Raw genomic sequence first — 24,391 nt, forward strand, 5'->3', positions numbered from 1 at the left:
ACATGCACAAGGCCCTGGGTTCATCCCCAGCACCACAGATTAAACAAATTTAAAAAAAGGAGGAGGAGGAGGAGGAAAGAAAGAAATGACCAGGGGTTGATAGAAGCTAAGCGCAGAAGTCGGGGGATGAGGGAGGCAATGAATATAAAGTAATAACATGAAGGTTGGCTGTGTTATAGGGACCTATGTGTAGGTTAAATTCCTAGAACTATAAAGTCCCCAAAGAGGCAATTTCAATCCTCAGTACAAAAAAAAAGAAAATAGACAATTTCAAAGTCTCATACACAGAAAAAAAATGAATATGCTCCTTGACTTAATATATGGTTATATCCAAAAAATAACCATCATAAATTGAAAATAATTAGAAACATATTCAACAGACCTAACCTACTGAACTCCCAGTTTAGTAGCACAGTACACTGCACAGTGTGGCTGTTGGGCTCCATGTTGGCAGGGCTGACTGGCGCTGTGGCCCCTTGCTGCTGCCCGCATCACCAGAGTATTCTACCACATCGCACTTTCCTAGAAAAACACCAGAATTCCAACTGCAGTTCCCGTTGAATATGTATCACTTTCACACCATCATAAAGTCCCAAAACAGTAAGTTGGATCAGCTTCCGTCATGGCCCAGCTGTACCCTCTTCAATAGGTAGAACCTGCCCCCAGGACCCTGTGGATGCAGTGAGTTAGGCCTTTGGTTTTCCCAGCAGAATGAAACTCCAACCTTCAGGCTAGCCCCAGCTGAATCAACAGATATTCTCCATCACTGGGAAAAGCTGAAGAGCTCACCACGTGCAGTGCCCATACCCTAAGATCGACACAGCACTTCCTAACACTGTGACGAGCACCACAGACAGAGCTGAGACTGAAGATCATCACTAACTGCTCAACTGCTGAACTATCCACCCTTCTGGTGGTCAGCTAAACCACATGTATCTGATAGTGATACTGCAGTTTGGATGTGGTTAAAGTGTCCCCAAGGGCTCCTGTGTTGAAGTGCAGTGCTCCACATGGTGCTCTTGGGAGAGCCTAGTGGGAGGTCCTGGAGTCTTGCTGAGGGCACTGCCCTTGGAATGGCTTAAGAAAGCTGTTATGTGAGCCCCTCCGTGGTTGTTTCAAAGAGATTGTTATAAAAGCAACAAGCTTTTATAGCCCCTCCCCTTCTCTCAGCCTCCAAAACTGAACTAAATAAACCAGTTTACTTTTATAGCTGGTCTGTTAGGTATTTCAGTATAGTGATGATAATACAAGTGACTTTTCACAAATTATATGAGTAAAATAATAAATACTATGAATTATATCTGATCATCAACTAAATTTTCTGTTTGTCTTACCTACATGCTACTAATAACAATCATTTTTAAATTCATCTAAGTAATTTCTTCTCTCAACTACAAAATGAGATGAGGAGATAAGGGATTAAAAAAAAATCCTCCATCCATACCTGAACTCTCAAATAATGATGGTGGAAAGAAGAGATCATGCAAATCTCCACATGAAAATTTTTAAAATGCTTAAAGATACTGTAAGACATCCGATAGCTGATAGAAGCCAGAAATCTAATTTCTGAAAACAGGTAAAAACCTGTGAATTTGCAGCTTATTAGCTAGAAAATATAATTTCAACCCCAAGGCTACAGAAAACATTGGTGGAGAAAACTGTAGCCAGACCAGGTAAATGTATCAGATACAGAGAATTCAGAAGTGGGAAAGCAGCAGAAATTTAATAAGAAAGTTCTGGCAGCATGAGAACCACAAGATGAGCAAGACCAAATGCAGAACATAAACTTCCTGTGTCGGGCGTGGTGGCGCACGCTTGTTATCCCAGCAGCTTGGGAGGCTGGAGCAGGAGGATGGAGAGTTCAAAGCCAGCCTCAGCAAAAGTGAGGCACTAAGTAATTCTGTGAGACCCTGTCTCTAAATAAAATATGAAAAAGGGCTGGGAATGTGGCTCAGTGGTTAAGCGTCCCTAGATGAAGAAGAAGAGGAAGAGGAAGAAGAACAAGAACAAGAACAAGAAAAACTTCCAAAATCTCTAGTTTATAGCTAATTTATAAATGAGTAAAGGAGACCTCAAAGGAATGGGGGGGAGCAGCAAGCAGGGGGAGATCAAGAAATTAGAGAGAGATCCACTCTTGAAAGATGGAACTTTCAGTGAGTTTGGTACTTTTCTTAACCAAGGGTACTCTCCAATTTGGGTGGCTTAAGTGGCATAAGGCTGAAGCAAAATGGTTCAAAGGATCAGAATAGAGTCCAGAACAGGCAGAAGTAAGAAAACTACTGAGAAGGTAAGTCACACCCATGTCCAAAGCTTGTCAGCCCAGGACTCACAGAGCAAGACTAAAGAAGCAGCCACAGGAAGCCAAACGATGTCAGCAGCCATGTATCATAAAGGAGACAAAGTTGGCAGTTTGAATCCAGGTAGATTAGATGCCTTCTAGCACAAAATCCAAAAATCCTCAGAAAACAGAGGAATTCATTTTCTACAATATGGTTGCCATTTTTTTTTTCAACCAAAAATTCCTAAACATGCAAAGAAACTGGAAAGTATGACCCATCCCCAGGAAGGTGAGGAGCAGTCAGTTATATTCAATATAATTGACTCTAATAGCTATCAATAGACAAGAACTTCAAAATACCTTTACAGATATGTTCAATTAATTAAAATGAAAAATGTATGGTCAACCAGCAAATGAATATAGAATTTCAACGACAAAAACTGAAAACTAGAAATATTCATTGAAATTCTAGAACCGAAATACAAAAATAACACTTTCAAGGGGCTAAACAACAGATGATAGATGGCAGAGGAGCCTGACATAGATCAAGAGTGGTCAAATCACACTGATGAGAGTGAATATGAGATCAAATAAATCCTGGACAAGCAGAGCATACACACGATGTAAATAGAGTTCAAAACCAAAATCAGCTCTTTCTCCCCAAAGAAAAACACTCAATTCTGACAACATCACATCCACAAGTGGTTTATTGGGATTTTTTTTTTTTTTTTGCTAAAATTGAGAACTTTGGAGAGCCAAAGATGGTGCTGGGACCAGTTGGATCAGAGACATTGACAAGACTCTCAAAGCGAAAGAATCTGTTGTTCAAACACAACTTTAAAGAACAGCCCCATCCCTTCAAGCAAAGTGGTGCTCCTTACACTGTGGTGCTCACAGCTGCCCCTCAAAATAAGGCCCAGTCTCTTTACCCAACCTGTGATCGTGTGTGGCCGGACTCACTCTCTTCTGAGGTAATGTCTACACATCTTGGCATTGAGTGTGCTTTGCCTCCACATGTCACCTGTTAGCAAGGGTATTTTTTCCTGACAGCTAATTGGTAACATACAGAAAAGAAATGTAAAGACACTGTGCTTAAAAAGTTATTGTACATCATTAACCGCCACAAGTGTTTTTTTCTTTTTTTTAACTTATTTTTTATTTATATATGACAGCAGAATGCATTACAATTCTTACTACATATATAGAGCACAATTTTTCATCTCTGGTTGTATACACAACCAATTTGTGTCTTCATACTTGTACTTGTACTTTGGATAATAATGATAATAATGATCATCACATTCCATTAATAACCCCATGCCCCCTTCCTTTCCCTCCAACCCCTCTGCCCTATCTAGAGTTCATCTATCCTCCCATGCTCCCTCTCCCTACCCCACTATGAATCAGCCTTCTTATATCAAAGAAAACATTCAGCATTTGGTTTTTTGGGATTAACCGCCACAAGTGTTTTACAGGGGATGTGGCACTGCCTGGGAATCAAAGAGACAAACTTTTCAGCCTGCTGGTCAGTGAGATGAGACATGCACTGAAAATGAAATCCATACCTTAGGTTTCGTTACACAACAGCTTAACTGGCAGTATGTATGTTTCCTGTGCCAGGAGAGTCCTCTCCAAGTAACACTTGTGCTAAAGGTATGCCCAGGACAGCGGGACATCTCCAGTCCCCTCCCTCCCAGCACCTGAACTGGTGGCAGCCCCCAGATACCATGTGACCTTCACCTTTCACTTTGGTTGTGTAAAATCCAACAGCTGCTCCATTTCTCCACAGAATTTTTGCTCGCTCCTTCACAGAATGAGGCAAAAAAAACATGTCATCATCATCCAAACTTCTCTCCAGTCTTCCAAAAATAATGACATTTAGAACGAAAAGTACAATCCTTTCCCCAAAGGACTGAACCTTTAAAGACAAAAAAGGAAAGAAAGAAAGAAAGAATAATCACCAAGTGAGATCAGAGGGGATACATTTTGCACTTGGCATCCATGGCACGCTAGGCCACGTGTGTTCTCTCCCATCACAGGGTTACTTCTGTGTTCAACAGCCAATATGTGAATCATGGTGTCTCCACTGACCTGTTGCACCAATGTGGCCTCCAGGACTGAGTTACAATTCCTGGGTCCCCAGGGCAACAGATGTGGAATGCACATTAACAGAGCACAATCAATCACAAGCTAATGAAACAGGAAGTTACGGGGGGGGGGGGCATGGCAGGCCATTTTGGCAGATTTGCTGGATATATCCTGAAATAACCTAATCTGACCTTTTAAACAATGGTGGGGGGGGCTGGCCCTAGAATTCTGGTCTAAAGAGGAGGGGAAATAATTGGAAAGATCAATGGCTACATCAAAAAATAAGGGATTTTCAATAGTTTGTGATAGATTGCAAACACACACTGGAGTCCTAACCCCAGAGAATGACTGAGAATTAAGACCCACCCCACTGCTGAACTCTCTTACCTATAACCAGATCTTCATGTAAAAGAAAACTGCATTATGGTCAAAATCACGCCCGTGGAGTTATAAGCTTTCTCCTTTACAAGACAAAATGACTTCACACTCCTGTCTGCTAAAATTCTCTGCATCTCTATAGCCTATGGATGGCAAATATGTGGCCAAAATCAGTTACTTTGCTCCTGTACTCACAGCAGACATAGCTATTTGGCTAAGCCTGGAAGCTGTACTAGTCATCTTTCTGTCACTGTGACAAAAAACCAGAGATAAATAAGCTTTAAAAGAGGAAAAGTTTACCCTGGCTCACAGTATCAGAGGTTTTAGTCCATGTGAACTAGGTTCTGTTGCTTTGGACCTGTGGCAGCACAGTACATCATGGCAAGAGCACATGGCAGAAGAGGCCTAATTACCTCATGGCAACCAGGAGGCAAAGAGAGAGGAAGGGGCTGAGGTCCCAAAATTTCTTTCAAGGGTATGCCACCAATGACCTAACTTCCTTCCACTAGGCCCTGCCTCCTAAAGATTCCAAGACCTCCCATCAGCACCACCGTGGGACCAAGTCTTTAATATATGGGCCTTTGGGGACACTTAAGATCCAAGGTATAGCAAATGTGGGCTCAGGATCCTCCTAAATGCAGCCCTGTGGAAAGCTACAAGATACGGACCAAATGTGGCTCATTAGATGAAACTAATCAGCTATTTCCACAATGACAGTATTAGATTGGATTTTACTCCTACAACACTGTTGTTTGACAGCCCACATGTTGTGCTGTTGTGTGGGTATGCTATGTGCACAGACGTGTGTGTCACCACCACATCAGGCACACCATTAACTGGGTTGTGACTTCTACCCACGCGCTACCATTTGATTCTCATCACCCGCTGGGGAGGTCCTGGTTTACAGTTGAAGGAATTGAAGCTCAAAGAAGGTAAGTGATTACTTTTATTGATTTTCCTGCCTGCTTTCAAAGAGAACCTGAGTCATCTGGACAAGGGCTTTGCAGAACCAGGTTGCAAAACTGGCAGGGCTTCTGAGTCCCAGGCCAGTGCGCCTGCTCAAGCCCAGCCAGGCACTGATTCCTTCTGCACCCTTATTTGTTAGAAATGAGACTTTTGGAAAGACAAAGTTTAATGCAAATATTAATGTTTGGCTTTATATTTAACATTTGACCCTTAGACAGTCATCATCACCATCAGCACCCAGACTTTCTAGGAGATCTTCAGCCATTCACAGCTCTTTGAGCCTCAATTTCCCCTGAGAAAGAGGAGGCCAAGGAGGAGGAGGAGGAGGAGGTCACTCAAGTCATCTCTAAAACACTCATCTGGTTTTCAAATGCTTTGATAATAAAAATAAGGCAGCCTGCAGCACCCTCGTAAATGGCACAGTGTTCAGTGCCAGTCAACTTATTAATTGGCCCAGAATGTAAAATATTTTACCTTTATCTGGGGCCAGATCTTAGATGAGGAAGAGATCTGTGGAAAGCTAACCAAGCTCAGCTCTGAGAAGCCACCACATTCTGTGTCTCAGACAGTGGCAACCAAATCAAGTTCAGACTTGGAGAACAACTAGCTAGTCTCAAAACCCAATCGGTGTGATGTGGGAGGTTATATTTTTCAACTCATAAAATCAAAAAGTTCAGGGGAAGCCAGAAGACAAAAACAGATTGCATCTGGCAGAAGGGAAATATCCCACCAAAAACTGGCAGGAGAAAAAGAAGAAAAACAAAATGACCTTAATTTATTCAATTTCCTTACAGAGGGGGGGGAAATGTGTGACATATGATTTTTTACTTAGAAACATTTCCGAAAACATAAAACTAAGATCCAGTTCTAATCCCTCCTTAGGACCATTAATTATGTTAACAGAGAGAGCATTAAGAAAGCTTTTTAGGTAATTAATGAAGAATGACTGGCTAAAAAAAAATATGTAATTAAAAGAAAAACAAAAAAATATGTAAAGACAAAGTTCTATAAGCAAAGAAAAGAAATATTCTCATGTTCAGTGGGAATATAACTTTACAACATGGTTTATTAAGAGGTACCCAAGGTTCTTTCTGTTCACAACACAGGTCACATTTCCAAAAGGTGGGTAGGGGGTTGTTCATCTAAACTCAGAAGAGATGACAAATGAAAGAAGTCTCCACTCTCATTCTGAAACATGTATAGAGCAATAGGATTCTCCCTAGCATTCAGAACAACCAAATACTAAGTAGTCACCTGGCCCACTTGTGATAAAAGAGCCAGGACAACACACCCAGGCACATCAGGCACCACACAGGGTTCATTCACGCTCTTTAGTTGAATCTCAAGCCATCATGAATTTAATGGAAGAAAATCCTTTGCCTACTGGGCATGGTGACACACAACTTGGGAGGCTGAGGCGGGAGGATTGCAAATTCAAGGCCAGCCACGGCAACTTAGTGAGACTCTAAACAACTTTGGGAGACCCTTTCACAAAATAAAAAAAAATTAAAAAGGCTGAGGATGTTGCTCAGTGGTTAAGAACCCCTGGGTTCAATCCCCGGTACCAAAAAGAAAAGGAAAAGAAAATCTTTTGCCAAATAATACCTATGGAGTCAATTAAAACCAGACCTAAAACAGACAACACACAGAATGGAAAAAAGATAGTTGCAAATATTATATGTGATAAGGGACTTGCATGAAAAAGTCCTACAATGAAATAGTAAATGTCAAATAATGCAATTAAAATGAGGGCCAAGGATCTCAACAGACATTTTCCCAAAGAGGGTGTACAAATGGACAGTGAGCACTAAAAAGATGCTCTACATCCTTAGCCATGGGGAATGCAATTAAAACAGCCAAGAGAGACCATTTCACACCTGCTGGGGTGGATAACATAAAAGATAGACAAGCATCGGAGTTGGCTAATGGGCTACGGAGAGAATGCAACCCTCCAACACCAATGGGAAGGATGTAAAAATGGTGCAGGGGCCGTGGAAGGCAGTTTGGCACGTCCTCAAAATTTGACATACAGAGTGACCATATGACTGGCAATTCCACTCCCAGGTATATGCTCAAGAAAACTGAAAATATATGTCCTCACAAAAGAACTCATAGAAGTATTATTCATAGCAGCTACAAAGTGGAAACAAGTCAATGCCCATCACCTGATGAATGGGTAAACAAAATGCTGTGTGTACCTACAAAGGACCAATATTCAAGCAAGAAAAGGAACAAAGCCTGATACATGTTAGAGCAGGGATGAACCTCTGAAGATGACGCTAAGTGAAAGGGGCTAATCACAAGAGGCCACATGTGTACAATTCCATTTCTATGGCATGTCCAGAACAGGTAAATCTAAAATTGAGGCAGAGAGGAGATCAGTGGTTACCTTGGGCTGGGGAAAGAGTGGCGTAAGGGTGCAGGGTTTCTTTGGGGATAAGGAAAATGCTCTAGAATTGGTGGCGATTGATGTACAACTTTTTGAATACACTAAAAATCACTGAGCTGCAATCTTCAAAAGAGTGAAATGTGTGGTATTTGCATTACATCTCAGTGAAGCTGTTGTTTAAAAAAACTAAACTTTTAAAAATTTTTCAACAGAAAAAAGAAAAACTAGACCAAGAACTTATTCTCCAAACTGAACTTGAACAAACACTGATAGGTCGGTGTTTACTGAAGCCCATGTACATCCAGTGGCATCCCAGACAACTGTGGATAGACCCACCATTTCAAGACTGCAAAGAAGCATGGTCTTTCTCTCCACCTAAAGAATCAGGATAAATATGAAAACAGGCAGATATGAGGCAAACTGTCCAAACTCTTGGCTGGTTTCTACCCACCTCCTTAACCTCTGTCCTAGCCATAGTTCAGTCACAAAGACTCTGCCAGAACCTCTCAGGAACTGCTGCTGTGCCTGCCTTCACCTCACCATCCCAGGGCTTTGCTTTATAAGTACTCTACAAAGTACTTATAAAGTACTTACAGCACTTGAAAGACACCAAACCTGACTGACTGTCCGAGAGACGTGAATTGATAATCAGCTAAATCGTCGTTACCCACTCTGTGACGCAGTCTCAATCTCTTCATGTGCAAAACAAATTCTGAAATCCAATAAGCCCTGTTAAAAGTCTGAGGTAATGTACAGAATAGATACATTTCTGAATCTGATGCCTATGAACGTCTGAATGCATCAAGCAGAACTTTCCCACACAACAGAGACAGTAGAGATGACAGTTTCCAAACTCAGGCATGAGAGACCACTCAGGAAGATAAAACAGACTTCCCAACAGCCAGGGATGTATTGAACATAGCCAGCTCTTACCATTTCCCTTGCTGTACTGTATTATGGATTGAACTGTGTCTCCCCAAAAGATCTTGAGGCCCTCACCGCTAGTACCTCTGAATGTGACCTTATTTGGAAGTGAGCTTTTTGCAGGTGAAAAGGCCAAGATGAGGGCATTAGGGTGCTCCTAATCCAACCTTTTAAAAAGGGTGAATTTCAAGTTAGACATCTCCACAGAGGACAACCTAAGATACATACAGTGCATCAAGTGTCATCTTCAAGCCAAGTCGACTGAGGCCATCAGAAGCTGAGAGAGAGCCTGGATCATATTCTCAGAGCCTCAAAGGGAAGCAACTGTGGACTCCTTGTTTTGGATTTTCAGCCCCCAGACCTATGAGACTATCAATGTCTGCTGTTTGAGCCACCCAGTCTGTGGTAGTTGGTGAGGGCAGTCCTAGGAAATGAGTCACAAAGGTGAACTGCTGCATATTATTAACATGATATTAAGTATGGTGACTCTGAAAACCCTGTTTTGCAAATGTTCACTTAAAACTACATTGCCCGCCTGGAGTGATGGTGCCCACCTTCAAACCTGTAATCTCAGTGACTCAGGAGGCTGAGGCAGGAAGAATACAAGTTTGAGACCAGTCTCAGCAACTTAGCAAGATCCTTTCTAAAAATAAAAATAAATAAACAAACAAACAGGACTGGGCATGTGGCTCAGTGGGCAAAGCACCCCCTGGGGGCTCAACAATCCCCAGTACCAAAATAATAATAATAACAGTAAAAATAACAATAATAAATTTGTATCACCTCACCTTCACGAGACCTTCTCTTGTGGGATCAGAGGTTCTTAGTACATCTTCTGTGGACCACCAGGATTCCTTTAGGTAAACAGCTACAACTGAAGAGAAAAACCAAGAGGAAATGATGGCGTCACAGCCAACCAGCCACCAGGGAATCCCAAAAGCATGGAGCCAGAGAAGGTGCAAAAGATTCTTTGTAGATAAAGCAGTGATATTTTTAGAGCTGAAGTTTCTAACAGCACTGACCAGGGCAGGGCATGACCATCTCTCACAGGACATCACAGATGCTTCATAGATGGCTCATCAATGATTCCAAAGCAAGACAAGATATATCCCCATGTTGTTGGGAAAAACAAGATACACACCAATATCGACACGTTCAATGGGTGAGAATTACATTTTTCGCATGTTGCAAACATTTATCAGTCCAATCATTGGCCACAGCTCATAACTCCCCACAGCCAGTGAAATCCTACATTATCTAAGGGCACTGAGGGAACTCAAGGAATTGCTGCATAAGGAGCGTCGCTAGGGTGCTGGGCTCAGGGCTGCCTTCTTTCATTCCCACAATGAAACTGCTATCAGCACTTCTCTGAGGACACTGAAGCTGAGACATGAAGTAACTCGAAGGCAACCAGCCAGAAGGGACAGAGGTGGGATCTGCCCTGGGGCACTGGACTCTAAATCCAGAGATGAGGTCTGCTCTTAGGAATGGGGTGAAACGTGTGCAGTGGAGGAGCATCTCTGGATAGAAAGGTGCTGGGGCTAGGATACACCAGAGGAGGGAAGGATTGCTCTCCTCTTCCCACTCTTCCCCCATCCCCATCTGCAGTCCCTGAGGCCTATTGATTCTGCCTCAAAACATCTCTAGGACCAAGTCTGGATGTGGGTCCTGTAATTTAGAAGGAGACACCTAGGACACATTCCCAGATTCCTCACCAGAATTGTCCAAACCAATCACTTGAGTTGACTGAGAAGGTCTCCAGCAAATCAGCTCTCAACACCCAACACAGAGCTGGTGCAAGGTAGGGGCTCAGTGTCTACTTTATAAAGTCAACTGGTGAGTTGATTCTCTCCTCCTCCTCCTCATGCTGCAGTCACCACATCCCATCAGGTCCTCCTCCCATCAAGATCTTCTCCACAGATAACTGAAGTAGCTCCTCTTCCCGTTCCCAGCTCAGTGTCCCCCGCAGCCTCTCCCTACTGAGCAGTCACTCTGAAGGTAAACCCCATCACAGCCTCTGTCTCTGGATCTCCGCTCCTCAACCCACGTTCCTTGCTTAAGAATTGCATTTAAACACCAAAATTAATTGTTTTCTGATATCTTTATATATCCCTTTTATCAACATGTTTATACCTGCTTCTCAAAACAGGTATCTGAGCCTGAGGATTCCAGAAGTCACAGAATTAAAAGATGTACTTTCACCATCAAACATCAACATGGAGTTGAAAACAACATTTGACGCAAGGTTCAAGACTTTAAAGTACATTATTTTGTGGGTGACTTGGGGTAAGCTGGCATGGCCTTCTTCCCTATCCTACTCTGCTATTTAAGAAATGTTAGTAGAAAACACTGGAAGATCAGGCTATAAGGCAGGAGCCAGGTATCCAACAAGACTGCATAGCCAGCCCCTCTTCTCCAAAGATGAACAGCATCTAACCTGCTAGCTTCATGTCAGTGGTGAACTATCATTTCTGACAATGGTTCCAAAATTCATAGAACCAGCTAAGAGAGAAGGGCCAATTAAATGCTTGACATCTGCCTTCATTTATTCAACATAATTCATTTCCTAGAACTTACAGGAGCTTTATAAAGCCATAAGGGTTATTTTCATGCTTAACAAGGTGAACTAACCTAAGATGTTCTGCTTACTAATAGATTGCGTTTCCATAACACAGATGTTCAATTTACTAATACAGTTTCAAACAGAAAACAGGTTCACATGGTACCTCGCAAGTTTTACAGTGCACTGCAGAGCATTAATTAGTCCCACAAGGTGTCACAAAATAGATTGAACTGGTTGAAGTCTTTTTTTCAAAAGTCATCTTGAACTGCTAAATGCATATAATATCAAAAGTGAAGTCCAATCCAATCTAAGAATCTAAAACACGTGTTCCTTAAAACCAACTCTTGAAAAAACACAAATTGGCCTTCTGGAAGGCAGTAGTTTTTGATCAGTGAAGCATGATCCCTCATCCAGAGGAAACAGCAAAGAGAGATGGCAGCAGAGCCCTTGCAGAGAGGCTGCCCCAAGCTCAGCAAGGACAAATGATGGATCGGGGGAACTGACAGGTGCCCAGAGCCAGCCTCAGGGCATCACTGCCAAGATCCTGGAGCCAGCCAGCTCCAAGCGTTAGAAAATAAAAACCACAACATCCCGTGTTTTTAAAAAGGAAAAATACCACCCAGATCAGCATCCCCTCAGCTCTCCACCACCCAGGGCCTGGGAAGAGACCGGACACGTGCAACAAGTTTAGGCCATCATGAGACCAATCAGCAGGGTGTTGTGAAGAGCCAGTCTTGCTGTGCCAACAAAATTTCTCTCTCCCTCTGAGTGACAGGTGACACAGACCACAAGGAAGATGTCAGTAATGGATTTTGTTCTATTACTCTCCCAGGTTTCCAAAACAAGACAGTGAGGTCCCTAAGCAAACTCTCAGTGGCCCAGATGTACCCAAGGTGAAGCAAGATCAACTGAATTCAGCTCTGCTTGGCTGAGTTGTGGACTGCACAAACAGCGTGTCCTCAGTCCTTGGGGAATGAGCCTCCATCCTGATCCCTGGGAGCTGGCAGAATGCAGAAGGAGAGAGAGATAAACAAGCGGTTCCAACACAGGGCAGGGCATGATGGATCCTAGAACTGACTGACATAAGGACCCAGATGAGGGGAACTGCAAGTGTCCAGAGAGCTCACCTACTTTGGATCACTGGGTAAAGTTTCAACAGGCAGAGACACCAGGTAAGGCACTGTGGACAGGTGGGGATAACGTTGAGCAGAGGCACAGAGCCCTTCAGGTCCAAGGCCAAGTTTAGACAAACCAAACATCAGGGAAAGCCAGTGAGAACTAATAAAAAAGAAACAACTGCAAACTCTGGCTTAACCAGACAACAGCTTCATTCACTCTCAAGTCTAAAAGACCTCAGTGTCAATGGACAGCAAGACCACATGAGGCATTTTAGATACAACCCTGGATAGCTGCTGGTGCAGGGAAAGGAATTCAGATTTCAGAGCCAGACAGGGCTCAAATTCTGGCTCCTCCAGTTACCAGTGACCTGAACCCATCCCCTCCTGACAGCTTCACCCACCTGTCAAATGGAGACCACAATGTCCTCTCCCTGATTCTCATGCAGGTTCAGTGAGAGAGTTCACCTCACCAAACTGTTTTTCTTAAGGTTTTGGGAAATTTCCAATAGCTTCTAGAAATTTCCTTCACCTGCTTCAAGTCTTGCTCTGAGATTGCAAAGAAAAATGGGAAAAAAAAAAAAAAAAAGCTGTTGTTATTTCCAACGTCAGACAATGCACTTTGTAAGACACTATCTCTCCCTTGGGAGCTCTCTCTCCCCCAAAAACATCTTTCTGCTCCTGTTTGCATAAAAACATCTGTCTGTCTTTCACAGAAAAGCACATACAACGTTCACTCAAGGAATTAAGTTTGGATTCCAGCTTAGGACACCTCCAACTTAGAGGAAGGGCTGGAACCTGGGACATGAAACAGAATAAAGTCAGAGCAGCAGGCTGTGTGCGGCAGGAAAGCAGGGGAAGAAGCAGGTCATTCAGACTGAGAGAACCAGAGAGGCTGGAAGGGCAGGTGCACTGAGCAGGGCCAGAAGAAGGAACCAGACAGCAGTAGGGGGAGAGGACCACCCCAGGTGGGGGAAGTGACAGCCACAGAGATGTAAGAGGGCATGAATGGGAACTGTAGCAAGTCAGAGCCAAAGACGTAGGGAGACTCAGGGAGATGAGGCCAGTCAGGTAATACGGGACTCTGTAGACAGCTACAGTCATCATGCTTCAGAGGGACACAATCTAATTACTGACTTAAAATAATAATATCCAGCACAACATGTCCAAGCACTCACCAAGGGCCAGCCACAATGCCAAGTTTAGTATTTCACAGAATGGTTCGCAGTCTGATTCTGTTTCCCAGGTGAGGCTTAGAAGGGTTAAGAGATCTGCTCACAGTCCCATGCCTGTGAACAGCAGCACTGATGATGGATGTGAGCCTGCATGGGGCTCACTGGTTCCCAGGGCCCTGCTCTAAGCACTGTGCCACAGGTGAAGACGGGACTGACAGGACTGCAGAGCAGGGGCCAGGCCTGGGCAGAAGGCTGGCAGAAAGAGAGAGAAGAGGAGGGGACAGCAGGACAGGCCAACGCACTGTGCTGAGAAAGGAGCAGATGGAAAGGGAAGGCCACAGCAGAGCCAATGATTCTGGCCTTGCATTACGCTGCAGGACTGAGAGGGGCGCCTGCCATGCCCTCGGCAAACACTGACTCTATGCCGGCACTACACTTGGCATCAGGGGTCCAGGACAGAAGACACAGCCCAAAAGGACTACAACAGGCCACCTTGTCATGACCACACGCTGTGCAAATGCCTCAAGACATGAGCAGCCACTAGGAACCCACTCCAGGACTGCCTGGGAGGGCTCAGGGCAGAGTTACAAGACCAGGCCTGGGCCAGACACATGGTGGCCAGCCAGTGAGCAGGCAAAGGCCATGGAAGCTCCCCAGAGGCCAGGCCAGGTATTGGCTTTGTAACAAGTCATGAGAAGAGTCCAGGAAAGTAAGAGTTATTTGATCAGAATGGTGTTTTAGGAAGAGAACAATTGGCTACAACCAGGCGGGAGGAGCTAGTCCTTCTGCAATTAAAAAATATATAAATATGCTATTGAGGGCTGGGGATGTAGTTCAGTGGCAGAAGATGTGCTTAGCATATATGAGGCCCTGGATCCAATTCCCAGTCTCCCAAAAAAAATTATTTGAAAGGATTATAAGCTATATGATATTATAATGATGGATAAGTAAAATTATACAATTATCCAAACCCACAGAATATACAACATCAAGAGTGAATCTAATTTCAACTATGCACTCTGAGTGCTTATGTCATGTCCATGTAGATCCACCAGCTACAACAAATATCCCACTGGTACAAATATTGATGAAGAAGGAAACTGTGCATGAATATATGGGAATACTCCTTGTCTTCCTGAGCCTAAAACAGTGAAACCTAAAACTGTGCACCTAAATTTGCTCTTTAAAAAAAATAAAATAAAATAGGGGCTGGAGCTGTAGCTCAGTAGTACAGCACTTGTCTTGCAAGTGTGAGGCACTGGGTTCGATCCTAGCACCACATAAAAACAAATAAAGGTATCGAGTCCATACACAACTAAAAAGATTTAAATATTAAAAAAAATTTTTAAAGAATAAAATAAAATAAAAAGTGTCAGTGTGGAGAATGGAGGCCAATGGGAAGTCATGTGACACAGCCAAAGAGGGGAGGAGCTGGGCTACTGCAAACATGCTGGTGAGGAGGGAGGTGCTACGGACAGAAAGGACTCACTGGGGAACCAGACTGGTCCTAGGCAGAAGGGAGAGGGCAGCCCATTCTCCAGCTTGAGTGGCAGGACACATACCTTTTGCAGGAGGACTTGAGGACCACAAGGAGGTATTAGGGGTTTCAATTTCAAAATGCCTGCATATGTGAGGCACTGGGTTCAATCCTCAGCACCACATTAAAAAATAAATTAATTAATTAAATAAAATAAAACAAAGGCATGCTGTTCATCTACAACTACAAAATTAAAATTGCCTATTAAAGACAGCAAGGAGAGGGTGGGTAGCAGGCGACTGGATGCACAACCCAGAGCTGAGTGGGGAGAGAGGGCCATGCACCATGCTATCTATCATGGAAAAAGCAAAGAGGGGCATATTCCACACTCAAAAATATCTTACCTCCCCGAGCTTGCTGCAAATTGTTCATGCCCTGCCTGATGGTCTGCACTTCTTCATCACAGCTAATGGGGCTCCAAGTCCCTAGTTTCCCCCATCCTTACTTCCCTTTCTATTGCTCCCCTGGAGTCTAAGCTGCCACTGCCCCGTTACAAATCTAAGAAATATGTAGTTCCACGAAAAAAAGAGCCCAGTTAAACCAAAGTGACAGGCCATCTTCCCAAAAGCAAAATACATGTAAGGAAAAAATGCTGGAAAGTTCTGGCAGAGGCCGACACATAAACACATTCCAAGGCATTGCATGACTTTTATGCAACATTGACTGAGCTGGTCAATAATTTAAGGGGAGGGGAAAAATACTCTAGTTGACATAGCAACTGTCACATCGAATTACTCGGGCTACCATTTCCATACAGATGTCTTCCTTAAAGGAAAACACTTCCCCAGATGCCCATGAACTTGGGTGCCTCTTTTGCCATGGAGAAGGAAACATCTGGTTTGCAGTATATTTGCATCTGCCTCCCTGTGTGTCTCAGGCCTTTCTAGCCTTAAGCAATTTTGTTTTCATAAATCTGGATTTTTAACCCAAGGACGATGGAGCAAGGGGAGGAGAGGTGCCTGGATCCTGAGGTACAGCTGAATTGCAAGAGGTTGGGGGCAAATAGAAGCCCATACTAATGCCAGTCCTTCTATGAAAGGAATCTAAATATCAACAGGCTGGACCAAGGCAAGCTCACCAAGTTTCCCAGGGTTGCAGAGAATGATGCCAACAGACAGGCCCCAGTTGCAGTTCCATATGCTTCCTCCAAGAAGCAACCCCACCCCTGCCCTTCAAGACAAAGCCCCAGTCCTGACACTGGGAATATTTTCCTTGGAGCATTCCTGTTTTCCAAATACCATGAGTCCCCTGGTAAGAATGACATATCTTGGTAGGATACAATTCTCCTATGCTTAAATCCAACACACAGCAAATGCCACAAATTAACAGGGAAAAAAGAAGGAAATGTCAAACTATTGTCAACGTGCATTCCTGAAACACACTGCCATCACCACTACCAGCTATCCAAACTGCTCCCTTCATGGCCCAACAAAAACAAAACTCAGGGGTCTGCCTGATCAAGGGTGCTGGCCAAGCATCCACAGCCACACTGGCACCTCAGTTGCCCAGAGAGAAGTAAGTATTTAAATGGAGGCTGAGTATCTACCCAGAGCTCTTTTCCTCTGAAATGTCAAGCCTACTTTTATGCAGGGCTCCTCCAGGGCAGAAGGTAGGATGATGTGACATGCCCCAGGCTGACGTTTATCTTTGCATCACCCAAAAACAGAGCACAGGCTAAAACAGAAAGATATGATGTCCACAGGACCATGGAGGCCAACAGGTGCATGCTCTAACCAGGGGGTCCCTGATGTGGGCTCAGGGGAAACCCCCGCTCTGCATCCACGGGGTTTGTGGGTCTGCATAACCTCACACTCCAAAGCCAGGAACCCTGCTTTCTCCACATGCTGAAACTTGGACTCTACCCTCCTCTGCATCTGACCACATTGTTTGTTGTTTACTAGATGTACAAAAACCACCCATTTCATTGAATCGTGTCCATAGGCTCATTCTGCTAGATAAAGCTGATATGAACTCATCCCTCCCCCTGTTCTGACTCCAGAATGGCAGAGGGTCCCATTCTGGGAGTCAGAAATTCAAAGCCGTCCCACCTCATCCCCCAACTCTGGACATCCTGCACAGGGGTGAGGCACACCAGAAATGCCTGCTTGTTCTTGGGAAGTTCAAGGTACCGAGGAGTGCAGCTCACATCCACCATCATCCCCCCACAACCTCTCTGGACCCACCACCTGCCCCAAACATGGTCCAGAGCGGGTCTGGCCACAGGCCCACGGTGTTGCAATCCCACTCGGCCCACGACAGCCACTCAGAAGGCAGGCTACACTGTGGCTCCAATTTCATCTGAGTGTTTGCCTTGGCTCTAGCTGTCACTGCAGAATATAATGGGCATGTTTTTCCTGGAAAAACTCGTTATTTTTCAATTCCCTGCTTGTTTTTCTCAGGATGCACAAGACGTGCAATCACTGAAAACTGTACATAAATTAGCAGCAATTTTAAGGGTGAATATTACCCTCGGTCACAAAACGTCCTAGGAGACGGCTGGAGGGACAGACGTCCTAATCAGGGAAGTCCTTGTGTGTTGACGCCTGAAACGCTTTTACTTTAGTCTTCCTTCCCCGCGAGTGTCTGCTTTCTGTTTCGTAGCCTTGATCACCTCCGTATCCCATAGCTTCTCTGTGCAAAGACCTAAGGAGCATTTAGTGAACATACTCTGGGGATGTCGGCCAGCCAACACAGCCAACAGAGCTCTGAGGATCCAAGTGCCAGGCCCCTCCCATCAGAGTTTATAGTTAACCACAGGAAATGACCAGGACCATGAACAGTGACCTGTGAAGAACTGTAAAGTGATCTTCCCCACAGTGCACCTACAGCCCAGGTCCCGACCAGAGAAGGACCTGGGTCCAGATGCCTGCTCCCACTGCTGAATCTTACTTCTCATTGCCTTTTCTGTCCCACAGACCCTTCAGGAAGAAGTTCAGGTTGACCTCACCTATGCTTTTACTCCTAAGTCTCCACGCATGGTTGGCACCAGCATTAAACCAAGCCAAAACTTTCTTCACCCTCATTTCCCTCTGCCCTGTCTTCTCTTTCCCACTATTGCTCCATGCCCCCTACCCCACTGCCAGGCAAGTCCACAATATCCTCCCCTGGTTGCTAGCAGGAGATGAGCCCGCTGGTCCCTCCTCTCTACATCCTCCCTTGCAATCACAGGCAGGGCATTCTGCTAAGCACTGAAGATCCAGAGCCATGATCCCTGCCTCCAGCCCTAGCCCCATCAATCCTGTGCAATGTCACTAGGCATCTTTTGAACTCTGGGCTCCCTTCTATCTTAACTTCCAGCATAGCTTTCATGCAAGCAAGGTCTGGGACTATAACAGAAAGATTTTGTGAACTAAAACTGGAGAATGTTCAAGAAGAGACCAAATGATTCATGGCCAGACTCTACAAGGTTGGGAGATGCTTGGAGTGAAGGAAAGCCTATTGCTGCAGCTCCAGAGCCACTAGTCCTGTAGGGCAGAGGAGCCTGCCTCTGTGAGCACAAGGTGCAGCCACCACCATTGAGCCCAGATACCAGGAGACAGGGCAAGGGGTCCTGGGGAAGTGGTCAGTGGGCAACTTCTCAGACCTCATGCCCTGTATTCAGCCCAACTGCCACCTTTCTGGCAGGAACCACAGATGGTTCCTCTCTACTCCTAGAAATACCCAAGAGTCTCCTCATTCCAGAAACCTATGGCACTGGGGCACTGTCTCTTTCATGTGACTCAATTAAAATTTGCCATCTTTCATTAGTATCTGGAATATTCTTTCCCATGCCCTTTGACCATCTGACCACTGGGTTTTGTAGGGGGAAAAAGTATATCAGACAGATACACTTTATCCAGAGAGATGAAAAAAAGAAAATCTGACAAAATAATCACCAAGTTTCCTGACAAGGGCAACAGAAAGAGATGGTCTAGAAAAACTACACATGGGGCCCAGAAGCTTGCAGAGAGGGCTGTCACCAGAAAGGGTTCTGGGCTAAAAAGATGCTACAGAGTAGAGCAGGGCACAGTGGAGCACATCTATAATCCAGTGGCTTGGGAAGCTGAGGCAGGAGGATGGAAAGTTTGAGGACAGCCTCAGCAACTTAGCAAAGCCCTGTCTTAAAATAAAAAATAAAAAGGGCTGACAATGTAGCTCAATGGAAGTGCCTCTGGGTCCAATCCCCAGTACCCCCCAAAATAAAGATACTACAGTGTAAAGGAGGGCACAAGGGACCCCATAACCAAGGAGAGATTCCCAGACCCCTTGCAATCCTGTAAGAAGAACATGGGGAGGGAGGGAGCACTGGGCAAACTGAAGCAGGCTGGGAAGGTAGTAAACAAGGGGAACTACCAGGGGAGGCTGCAAGACTCCAAGGGGAGAACACTGAGGGAGAAAGCCAGGTGTTCTTGGCCACAGAGGACTACCTTCACTAGAAAGGCAAGTGTCAAATTAGAAGCGAGGTAGGTAGCTGGAAATAGTGGAAGGAGAAGCATGCATTAGCTACCTTTAGTCTCCAGATTCAGCAAATTTGCATCCCATCAGTTAGAAACCAGGAATGCAATCCCGAGGTTGAAGTCTGTACTGCCTGAAAGCATGCAATGCCAGGAACACACCAGAAAGAGCAGGTGTGAACCAATGTGTCAGGGGGAAATGCCTGTCTTAGAGCCAATGCCTGGTTCACCTAATATCCCCTCTGCCCTAGCAAAGGTCCAGAGTGGATAGAACGATCTACTCTTGGGGCTGGGGTTGTGGCTCAGTGGTAGAGCGCTCGCCTCGCATGTGAGAGACCCTGGGTTTGATCCTCAGCACCACATAAAAATAAAATAAAACAAAATAAAGATATTGTGTCCATGTATAACTAAAAAAAATTAAAAAAAGAAAGATCTACTCTTCAAATAACATGAAATCATAGTCCCATGTAAAATATAATCGGAAAATGGGCATAAATCTCTGCAACCTTGGATCAGGCAATGGTTTCATAGAAATGACACCAAAAGCACAAGTAAAAAAAAAAAAAACAGTGTTATGGTTTGGATGTTAGCTGTCCCCCAAAAGCTCACGTGTCAGACAATGCAAGAAGGTTTGGAGGAAAAATGATTGGGTTATAGCCTTAACTTCATCAGTGAATTAATCCCTGGTGGGATTAACTGAGTGGTGGCTAAAGGCAGATAGGGTGCAGCTGGAGGAAGTGGTTCATTGGGGGCGTGGCTATGGGGTACACATTTTGTATCTGGAGAGCAGAGTCTTTCTCTCTGCTTTCTGATCGTCACGTGAGCTGCTTCCCTCCGCCACACACTCAGCCATGATGTTCTGCCTCAACTCGAGAACCAAGGAATAGAGCCTGCTGTCCATGCAGTCATTCTTCTGAAACCATGAGTCCTGAAATAAACTTTTCCTCCCCTAAAATTGTTCTGGTCAGATCTTTTAGTCACAGCAGCAAGCAAAAATAATCAGACATAGTAAAAATTAAAAACTTTTGTACTTCAAAGGATACCACAAGAAATTGAAAAGGCAACTCACAAAAATGGGGGAAAATTTTTGCAAATTATATGAAAGACTTATATTCAGAGATAAGGGACTCGGTTTCCAGAATATGTAAAGAACTGTTCCATTTTAATAATAAAAAGATAAATAACCTAATTTAAAAAATGGGCAATGGGTCTGTATAGAGTTCTCAAGGAAGATGGTCAATAAACAAATGTAAAAATAGTCAGTGTCATTAGTCACCAGGAAGTACAAATAAACCACACCCAAAGATACCACCTGACACCCACTAGAATGGTCATAATCAAAAAGAGAGACAATAACCAGTGTTGGCTAGGATGTAGAGAAACTGAAATCCTTTTACGTTGTTGGAGGAACTAGACAAAGATACATTAGCTTTGGAAAACAATCTAGAAGTTCCTTAAAAGGTTAAATACAGCTACCATGTGATCCAGCAATTCCACTTTGAGATTCCCAAGAGAAATGAGGACATACACCCCCACAAAAATTTGTACATAAATCTTCATAGCAGCATTATCACAACAGCCAAAAGGTAGAAGCATCCAAGTGCTCATTCACTGACAAATGGATAAACAAAGTGTAGTACATCTACCTACAAAATGAAATAACACTAAGCCATAAAAAATGAATGAAGTTGTGAAACAAGCTATGACATGGACGGCCCTTGAAAACATGCTAAGCAAAAGAAGGCAGACATGAAAGGCCACATATTTTACAATTACATTTATATAAAGTGTTCAGAATAGACAAACCCATAGGGCAAGAAAGTAGATCCATGGTTGCCTAAGGCTGAGGATGATAGAGGGACAGGAGGGAGTGATAAATAAGGGAAGCTAGATTTCTTTCAGGGGTAATGAACATGTTCTAAAACTGATTGAGACGATGGATACACAACTCTGAGAATATACTTAAAACCACTATAAATAGATGTGTTACATGGTATATGAATTATATCTCAACAAAGCTATTTATTCCTACATAGAAGTTTATTTATTTATGTTTTTATACATTTATGTAGAGAAACTGAATATCTCTTATCCTATGTGCTTAGAACCGATGTATTTTGGATTTGGGATTTTTTTTAATTTTGGAATATTTGCATATGCATAATGAGATATATTCAGTATGGGATTCAAGTCTGAAATTCATTTATGTTTCACATACACCTTAGGCAAATAGCCTAAAGGTAATTTTATACAACATACTTAATAAGTTCGTGCACATTTGGGGGCTGGAGTTGTAGCTTAGTGGTAGAGCACTTGCCTGGCATATGTGAGGTCCTGGGTTCAATCCTCAGCACCACATATAAATAAATAAATAAAATAAAAGATGCATTTACAACTAAAAAATATTTTTAAAAAAGTTTGTGCACATGTGGAATCTTATGGCATCGTGTTCATGTTAAACAAGTTTCAGGTTCAGCCAGGCGCGATGGCACACACCTGTAATCCCAGCAGCTCTGGAGGCTGAGGCAGGAAGATTGTGAGTTCAAAGGCAGCCGCAGCAAAAGCAAGGCACTAAGCAAATCAATGAGACCCTGTCTCTAAATAAAATACAAAATAGGTCTGAGGATGTGGCTCAGTTGAGTGCCCCTGATTTCAATCCCTGGACCAAAAAAAAAAAAAAAGTTTTAGATTCTTGAGCATTTGGATTTTAGATTTTTGGATTAAGGATGCTGAACCTGTAATGAGAATAGAAGAAGTAAAGTCTTTCCCTTAGGACTGAAGATCAACAACCCAAATTTTGGAAGAAGATGGAGTCATGTCTTAATAACAAGCGTGAAAGCAGAGATTGGGTGGTCCAGGCATGTAGCTGGTGAGCTGACCACCTTGCATTGGTTCTGCTAAAAAGCCAAGATAAACTGAGATAGCTTTGTGGAAGCAGAGTGTCCACTCCAAGAGTGAAGAAGGCTCTTGCCGTCCACCATATGCGTCTCCCGGTTCTCAGCACAAGCAATCCTCACACTGAGACCCGCCCATGAGTCACCCTGGTCTCAGTAAAGACAGAGTCTGACTCTGACTGGTGATGCCTTGATGCCAGGCCAGCACCACCCTCCTAGCAAGGCAGGACGATGAAGCTCAGAGACAGCGACAAATGACCTGACCAGGGTTCACCACTCATAAGGGCAGAGCCAATGGAATCCAGGGTCTAAGTGTCTCCAGAACTCAGGCCCTCTCCACTGTAGCACCCATGACATGATTGGGATGCTGCTATAGCTGGGATCTTGAATGTGTTAAAGGTTTGGTCCCCAGCCCAGGGCGCTATTAGAAGGTGGTAGAGCATTTAGTAAGTGTGGCCTGGAAGGAGGTTTTAGGTCGTCTGGGGGGGTCCTCAAAGAGGATTGAGGCACCCCTCCCTCAAGTGTCTTCCTTTCTTGTTGGCTGGCCAGGAGAAAAGCAGTTTTGTTCCACCACACACTCCACCCTGATGTGCTCCTCCCCACCAGAGACCTACCTGTCCTCCAGGTGGTGGACTGGAACCTCCAAAACTAGGGGCCAAAATAAACATTTGCTTTTTGAAGTTGATTATCTCAGGAATTTGTTATAGTGATGGAAAACTGACTACCACAGATGCCATGTTCTAAGAGAAACCTAGGTCTGCAAGAAGGACCCAGTGTGTGACGCTGTGGAGCCCACATCACAGGAAAAACAAATGGAGAATGAGAGACATGTGATCTAAAAAACAAACAAATGAACAGACTTTGGAGATAAGGCAATTAGCCCCAAACATGAGAAGAGCTGTCCAATAGGGAAGCCACCTACCTGGATGGTCCTGTTGGGGGGCACCCCAATGGAGGAGACAGATGGGCATGTTCGTTTGGGTTCTTATGAAGAATGTCCTAATGGTTGGGCTGTCCTAAAATAGAACAGACCATCCTGGGGTGCAGAGGTCACAGCTTTCCAGACACCACCTCCATGACTGATGTGTCTGTACAGCACCTGTCATCTTACTATCCCTGCTATCAAAGAAGCATTATATGTTGTAATGATAACAGTAAATCTGACCAAGACAATCATCACTTCCAACAAAGGTCATTCAACCAGGAGACCTACTGTCTTTTTGTGTTTATAAAGAGGTGTTAATAAATGTTAGTCAAACATTAATGGCATATTATCAGGAAATGGAAATGACATATTTAGAATCGAAATAAAAGCAATCTATTTAGAATTTAAATAAATTCAAAAATCACTCTTTTTTCTCCCTCTGAAATTCAGCTGCACCTCCTAAAATCATCTTGGAAAACACTGGTCCTAATGATCTCAGCCATGAACTTCTAGACCCCCAGGCCCTTCTATTAAGCAGAACAGCCCAAGTTCCCCCCAAGTAATGCTTAGAAAGTTTTGAGCCCTCTCACCATCCCTGATACGCTCCATGGATTAGCATCTTGTGGCAGCAAAGAATGCAACTCTGAATGAGGAGGAACATGATCCTTCCAATCAAGCTGGCTCAGAGCATCCTCAGCTGCCCACTAGCATCTCCCTTCTCTGTTG

The 24,391-nt window shown here is 44.0% G+C and overlaps 1 protein-coding gene across 2 annotated transcripts in view; it reads right to left on the reverse strand.

The window, feature by feature from the left end:
- Window positions 1–24,391, reverse strand: part of Fam169b (Protein FAM169B) — a 69,372-nt gene that overhangs the window by 20,553 nt on the left and 24,428 nt on the right. For both annotated transcript variants that reach the window (XM_071608655.1, XM_027921592.3), the window contains exons 4-5: window positions 9,812–9,897; window positions 4,019–4,196 (exon numbers count right to left, since the gene is read on the reverse strand). In XM_071608655.1, the coding sequence (XP_071464756.1) occupies window positions 4,019–4,196; window positions 9,812–9,897 (264 nt within the window). The remainder of the gene's footprint in view (window positions 1–4,018; window positions 4,197–9,811; window positions 9,898–24,391) is intronic.

The sequence above is a fragment of the Marmota flaviventris genome, chromosome 2 (genome assembly GCF_047511675.1).
Source record: "Marmota flaviventris isolate mMarFla1 chromosome 2, mMarFla1.hap1, whole genome shotgun sequence".
Taxonomy (NCBI): Eukaryota; Metazoa; Chordata; class Mammalia; order Rodentia; family Sciuridae; genus Marmota; species Marmota flaviventris.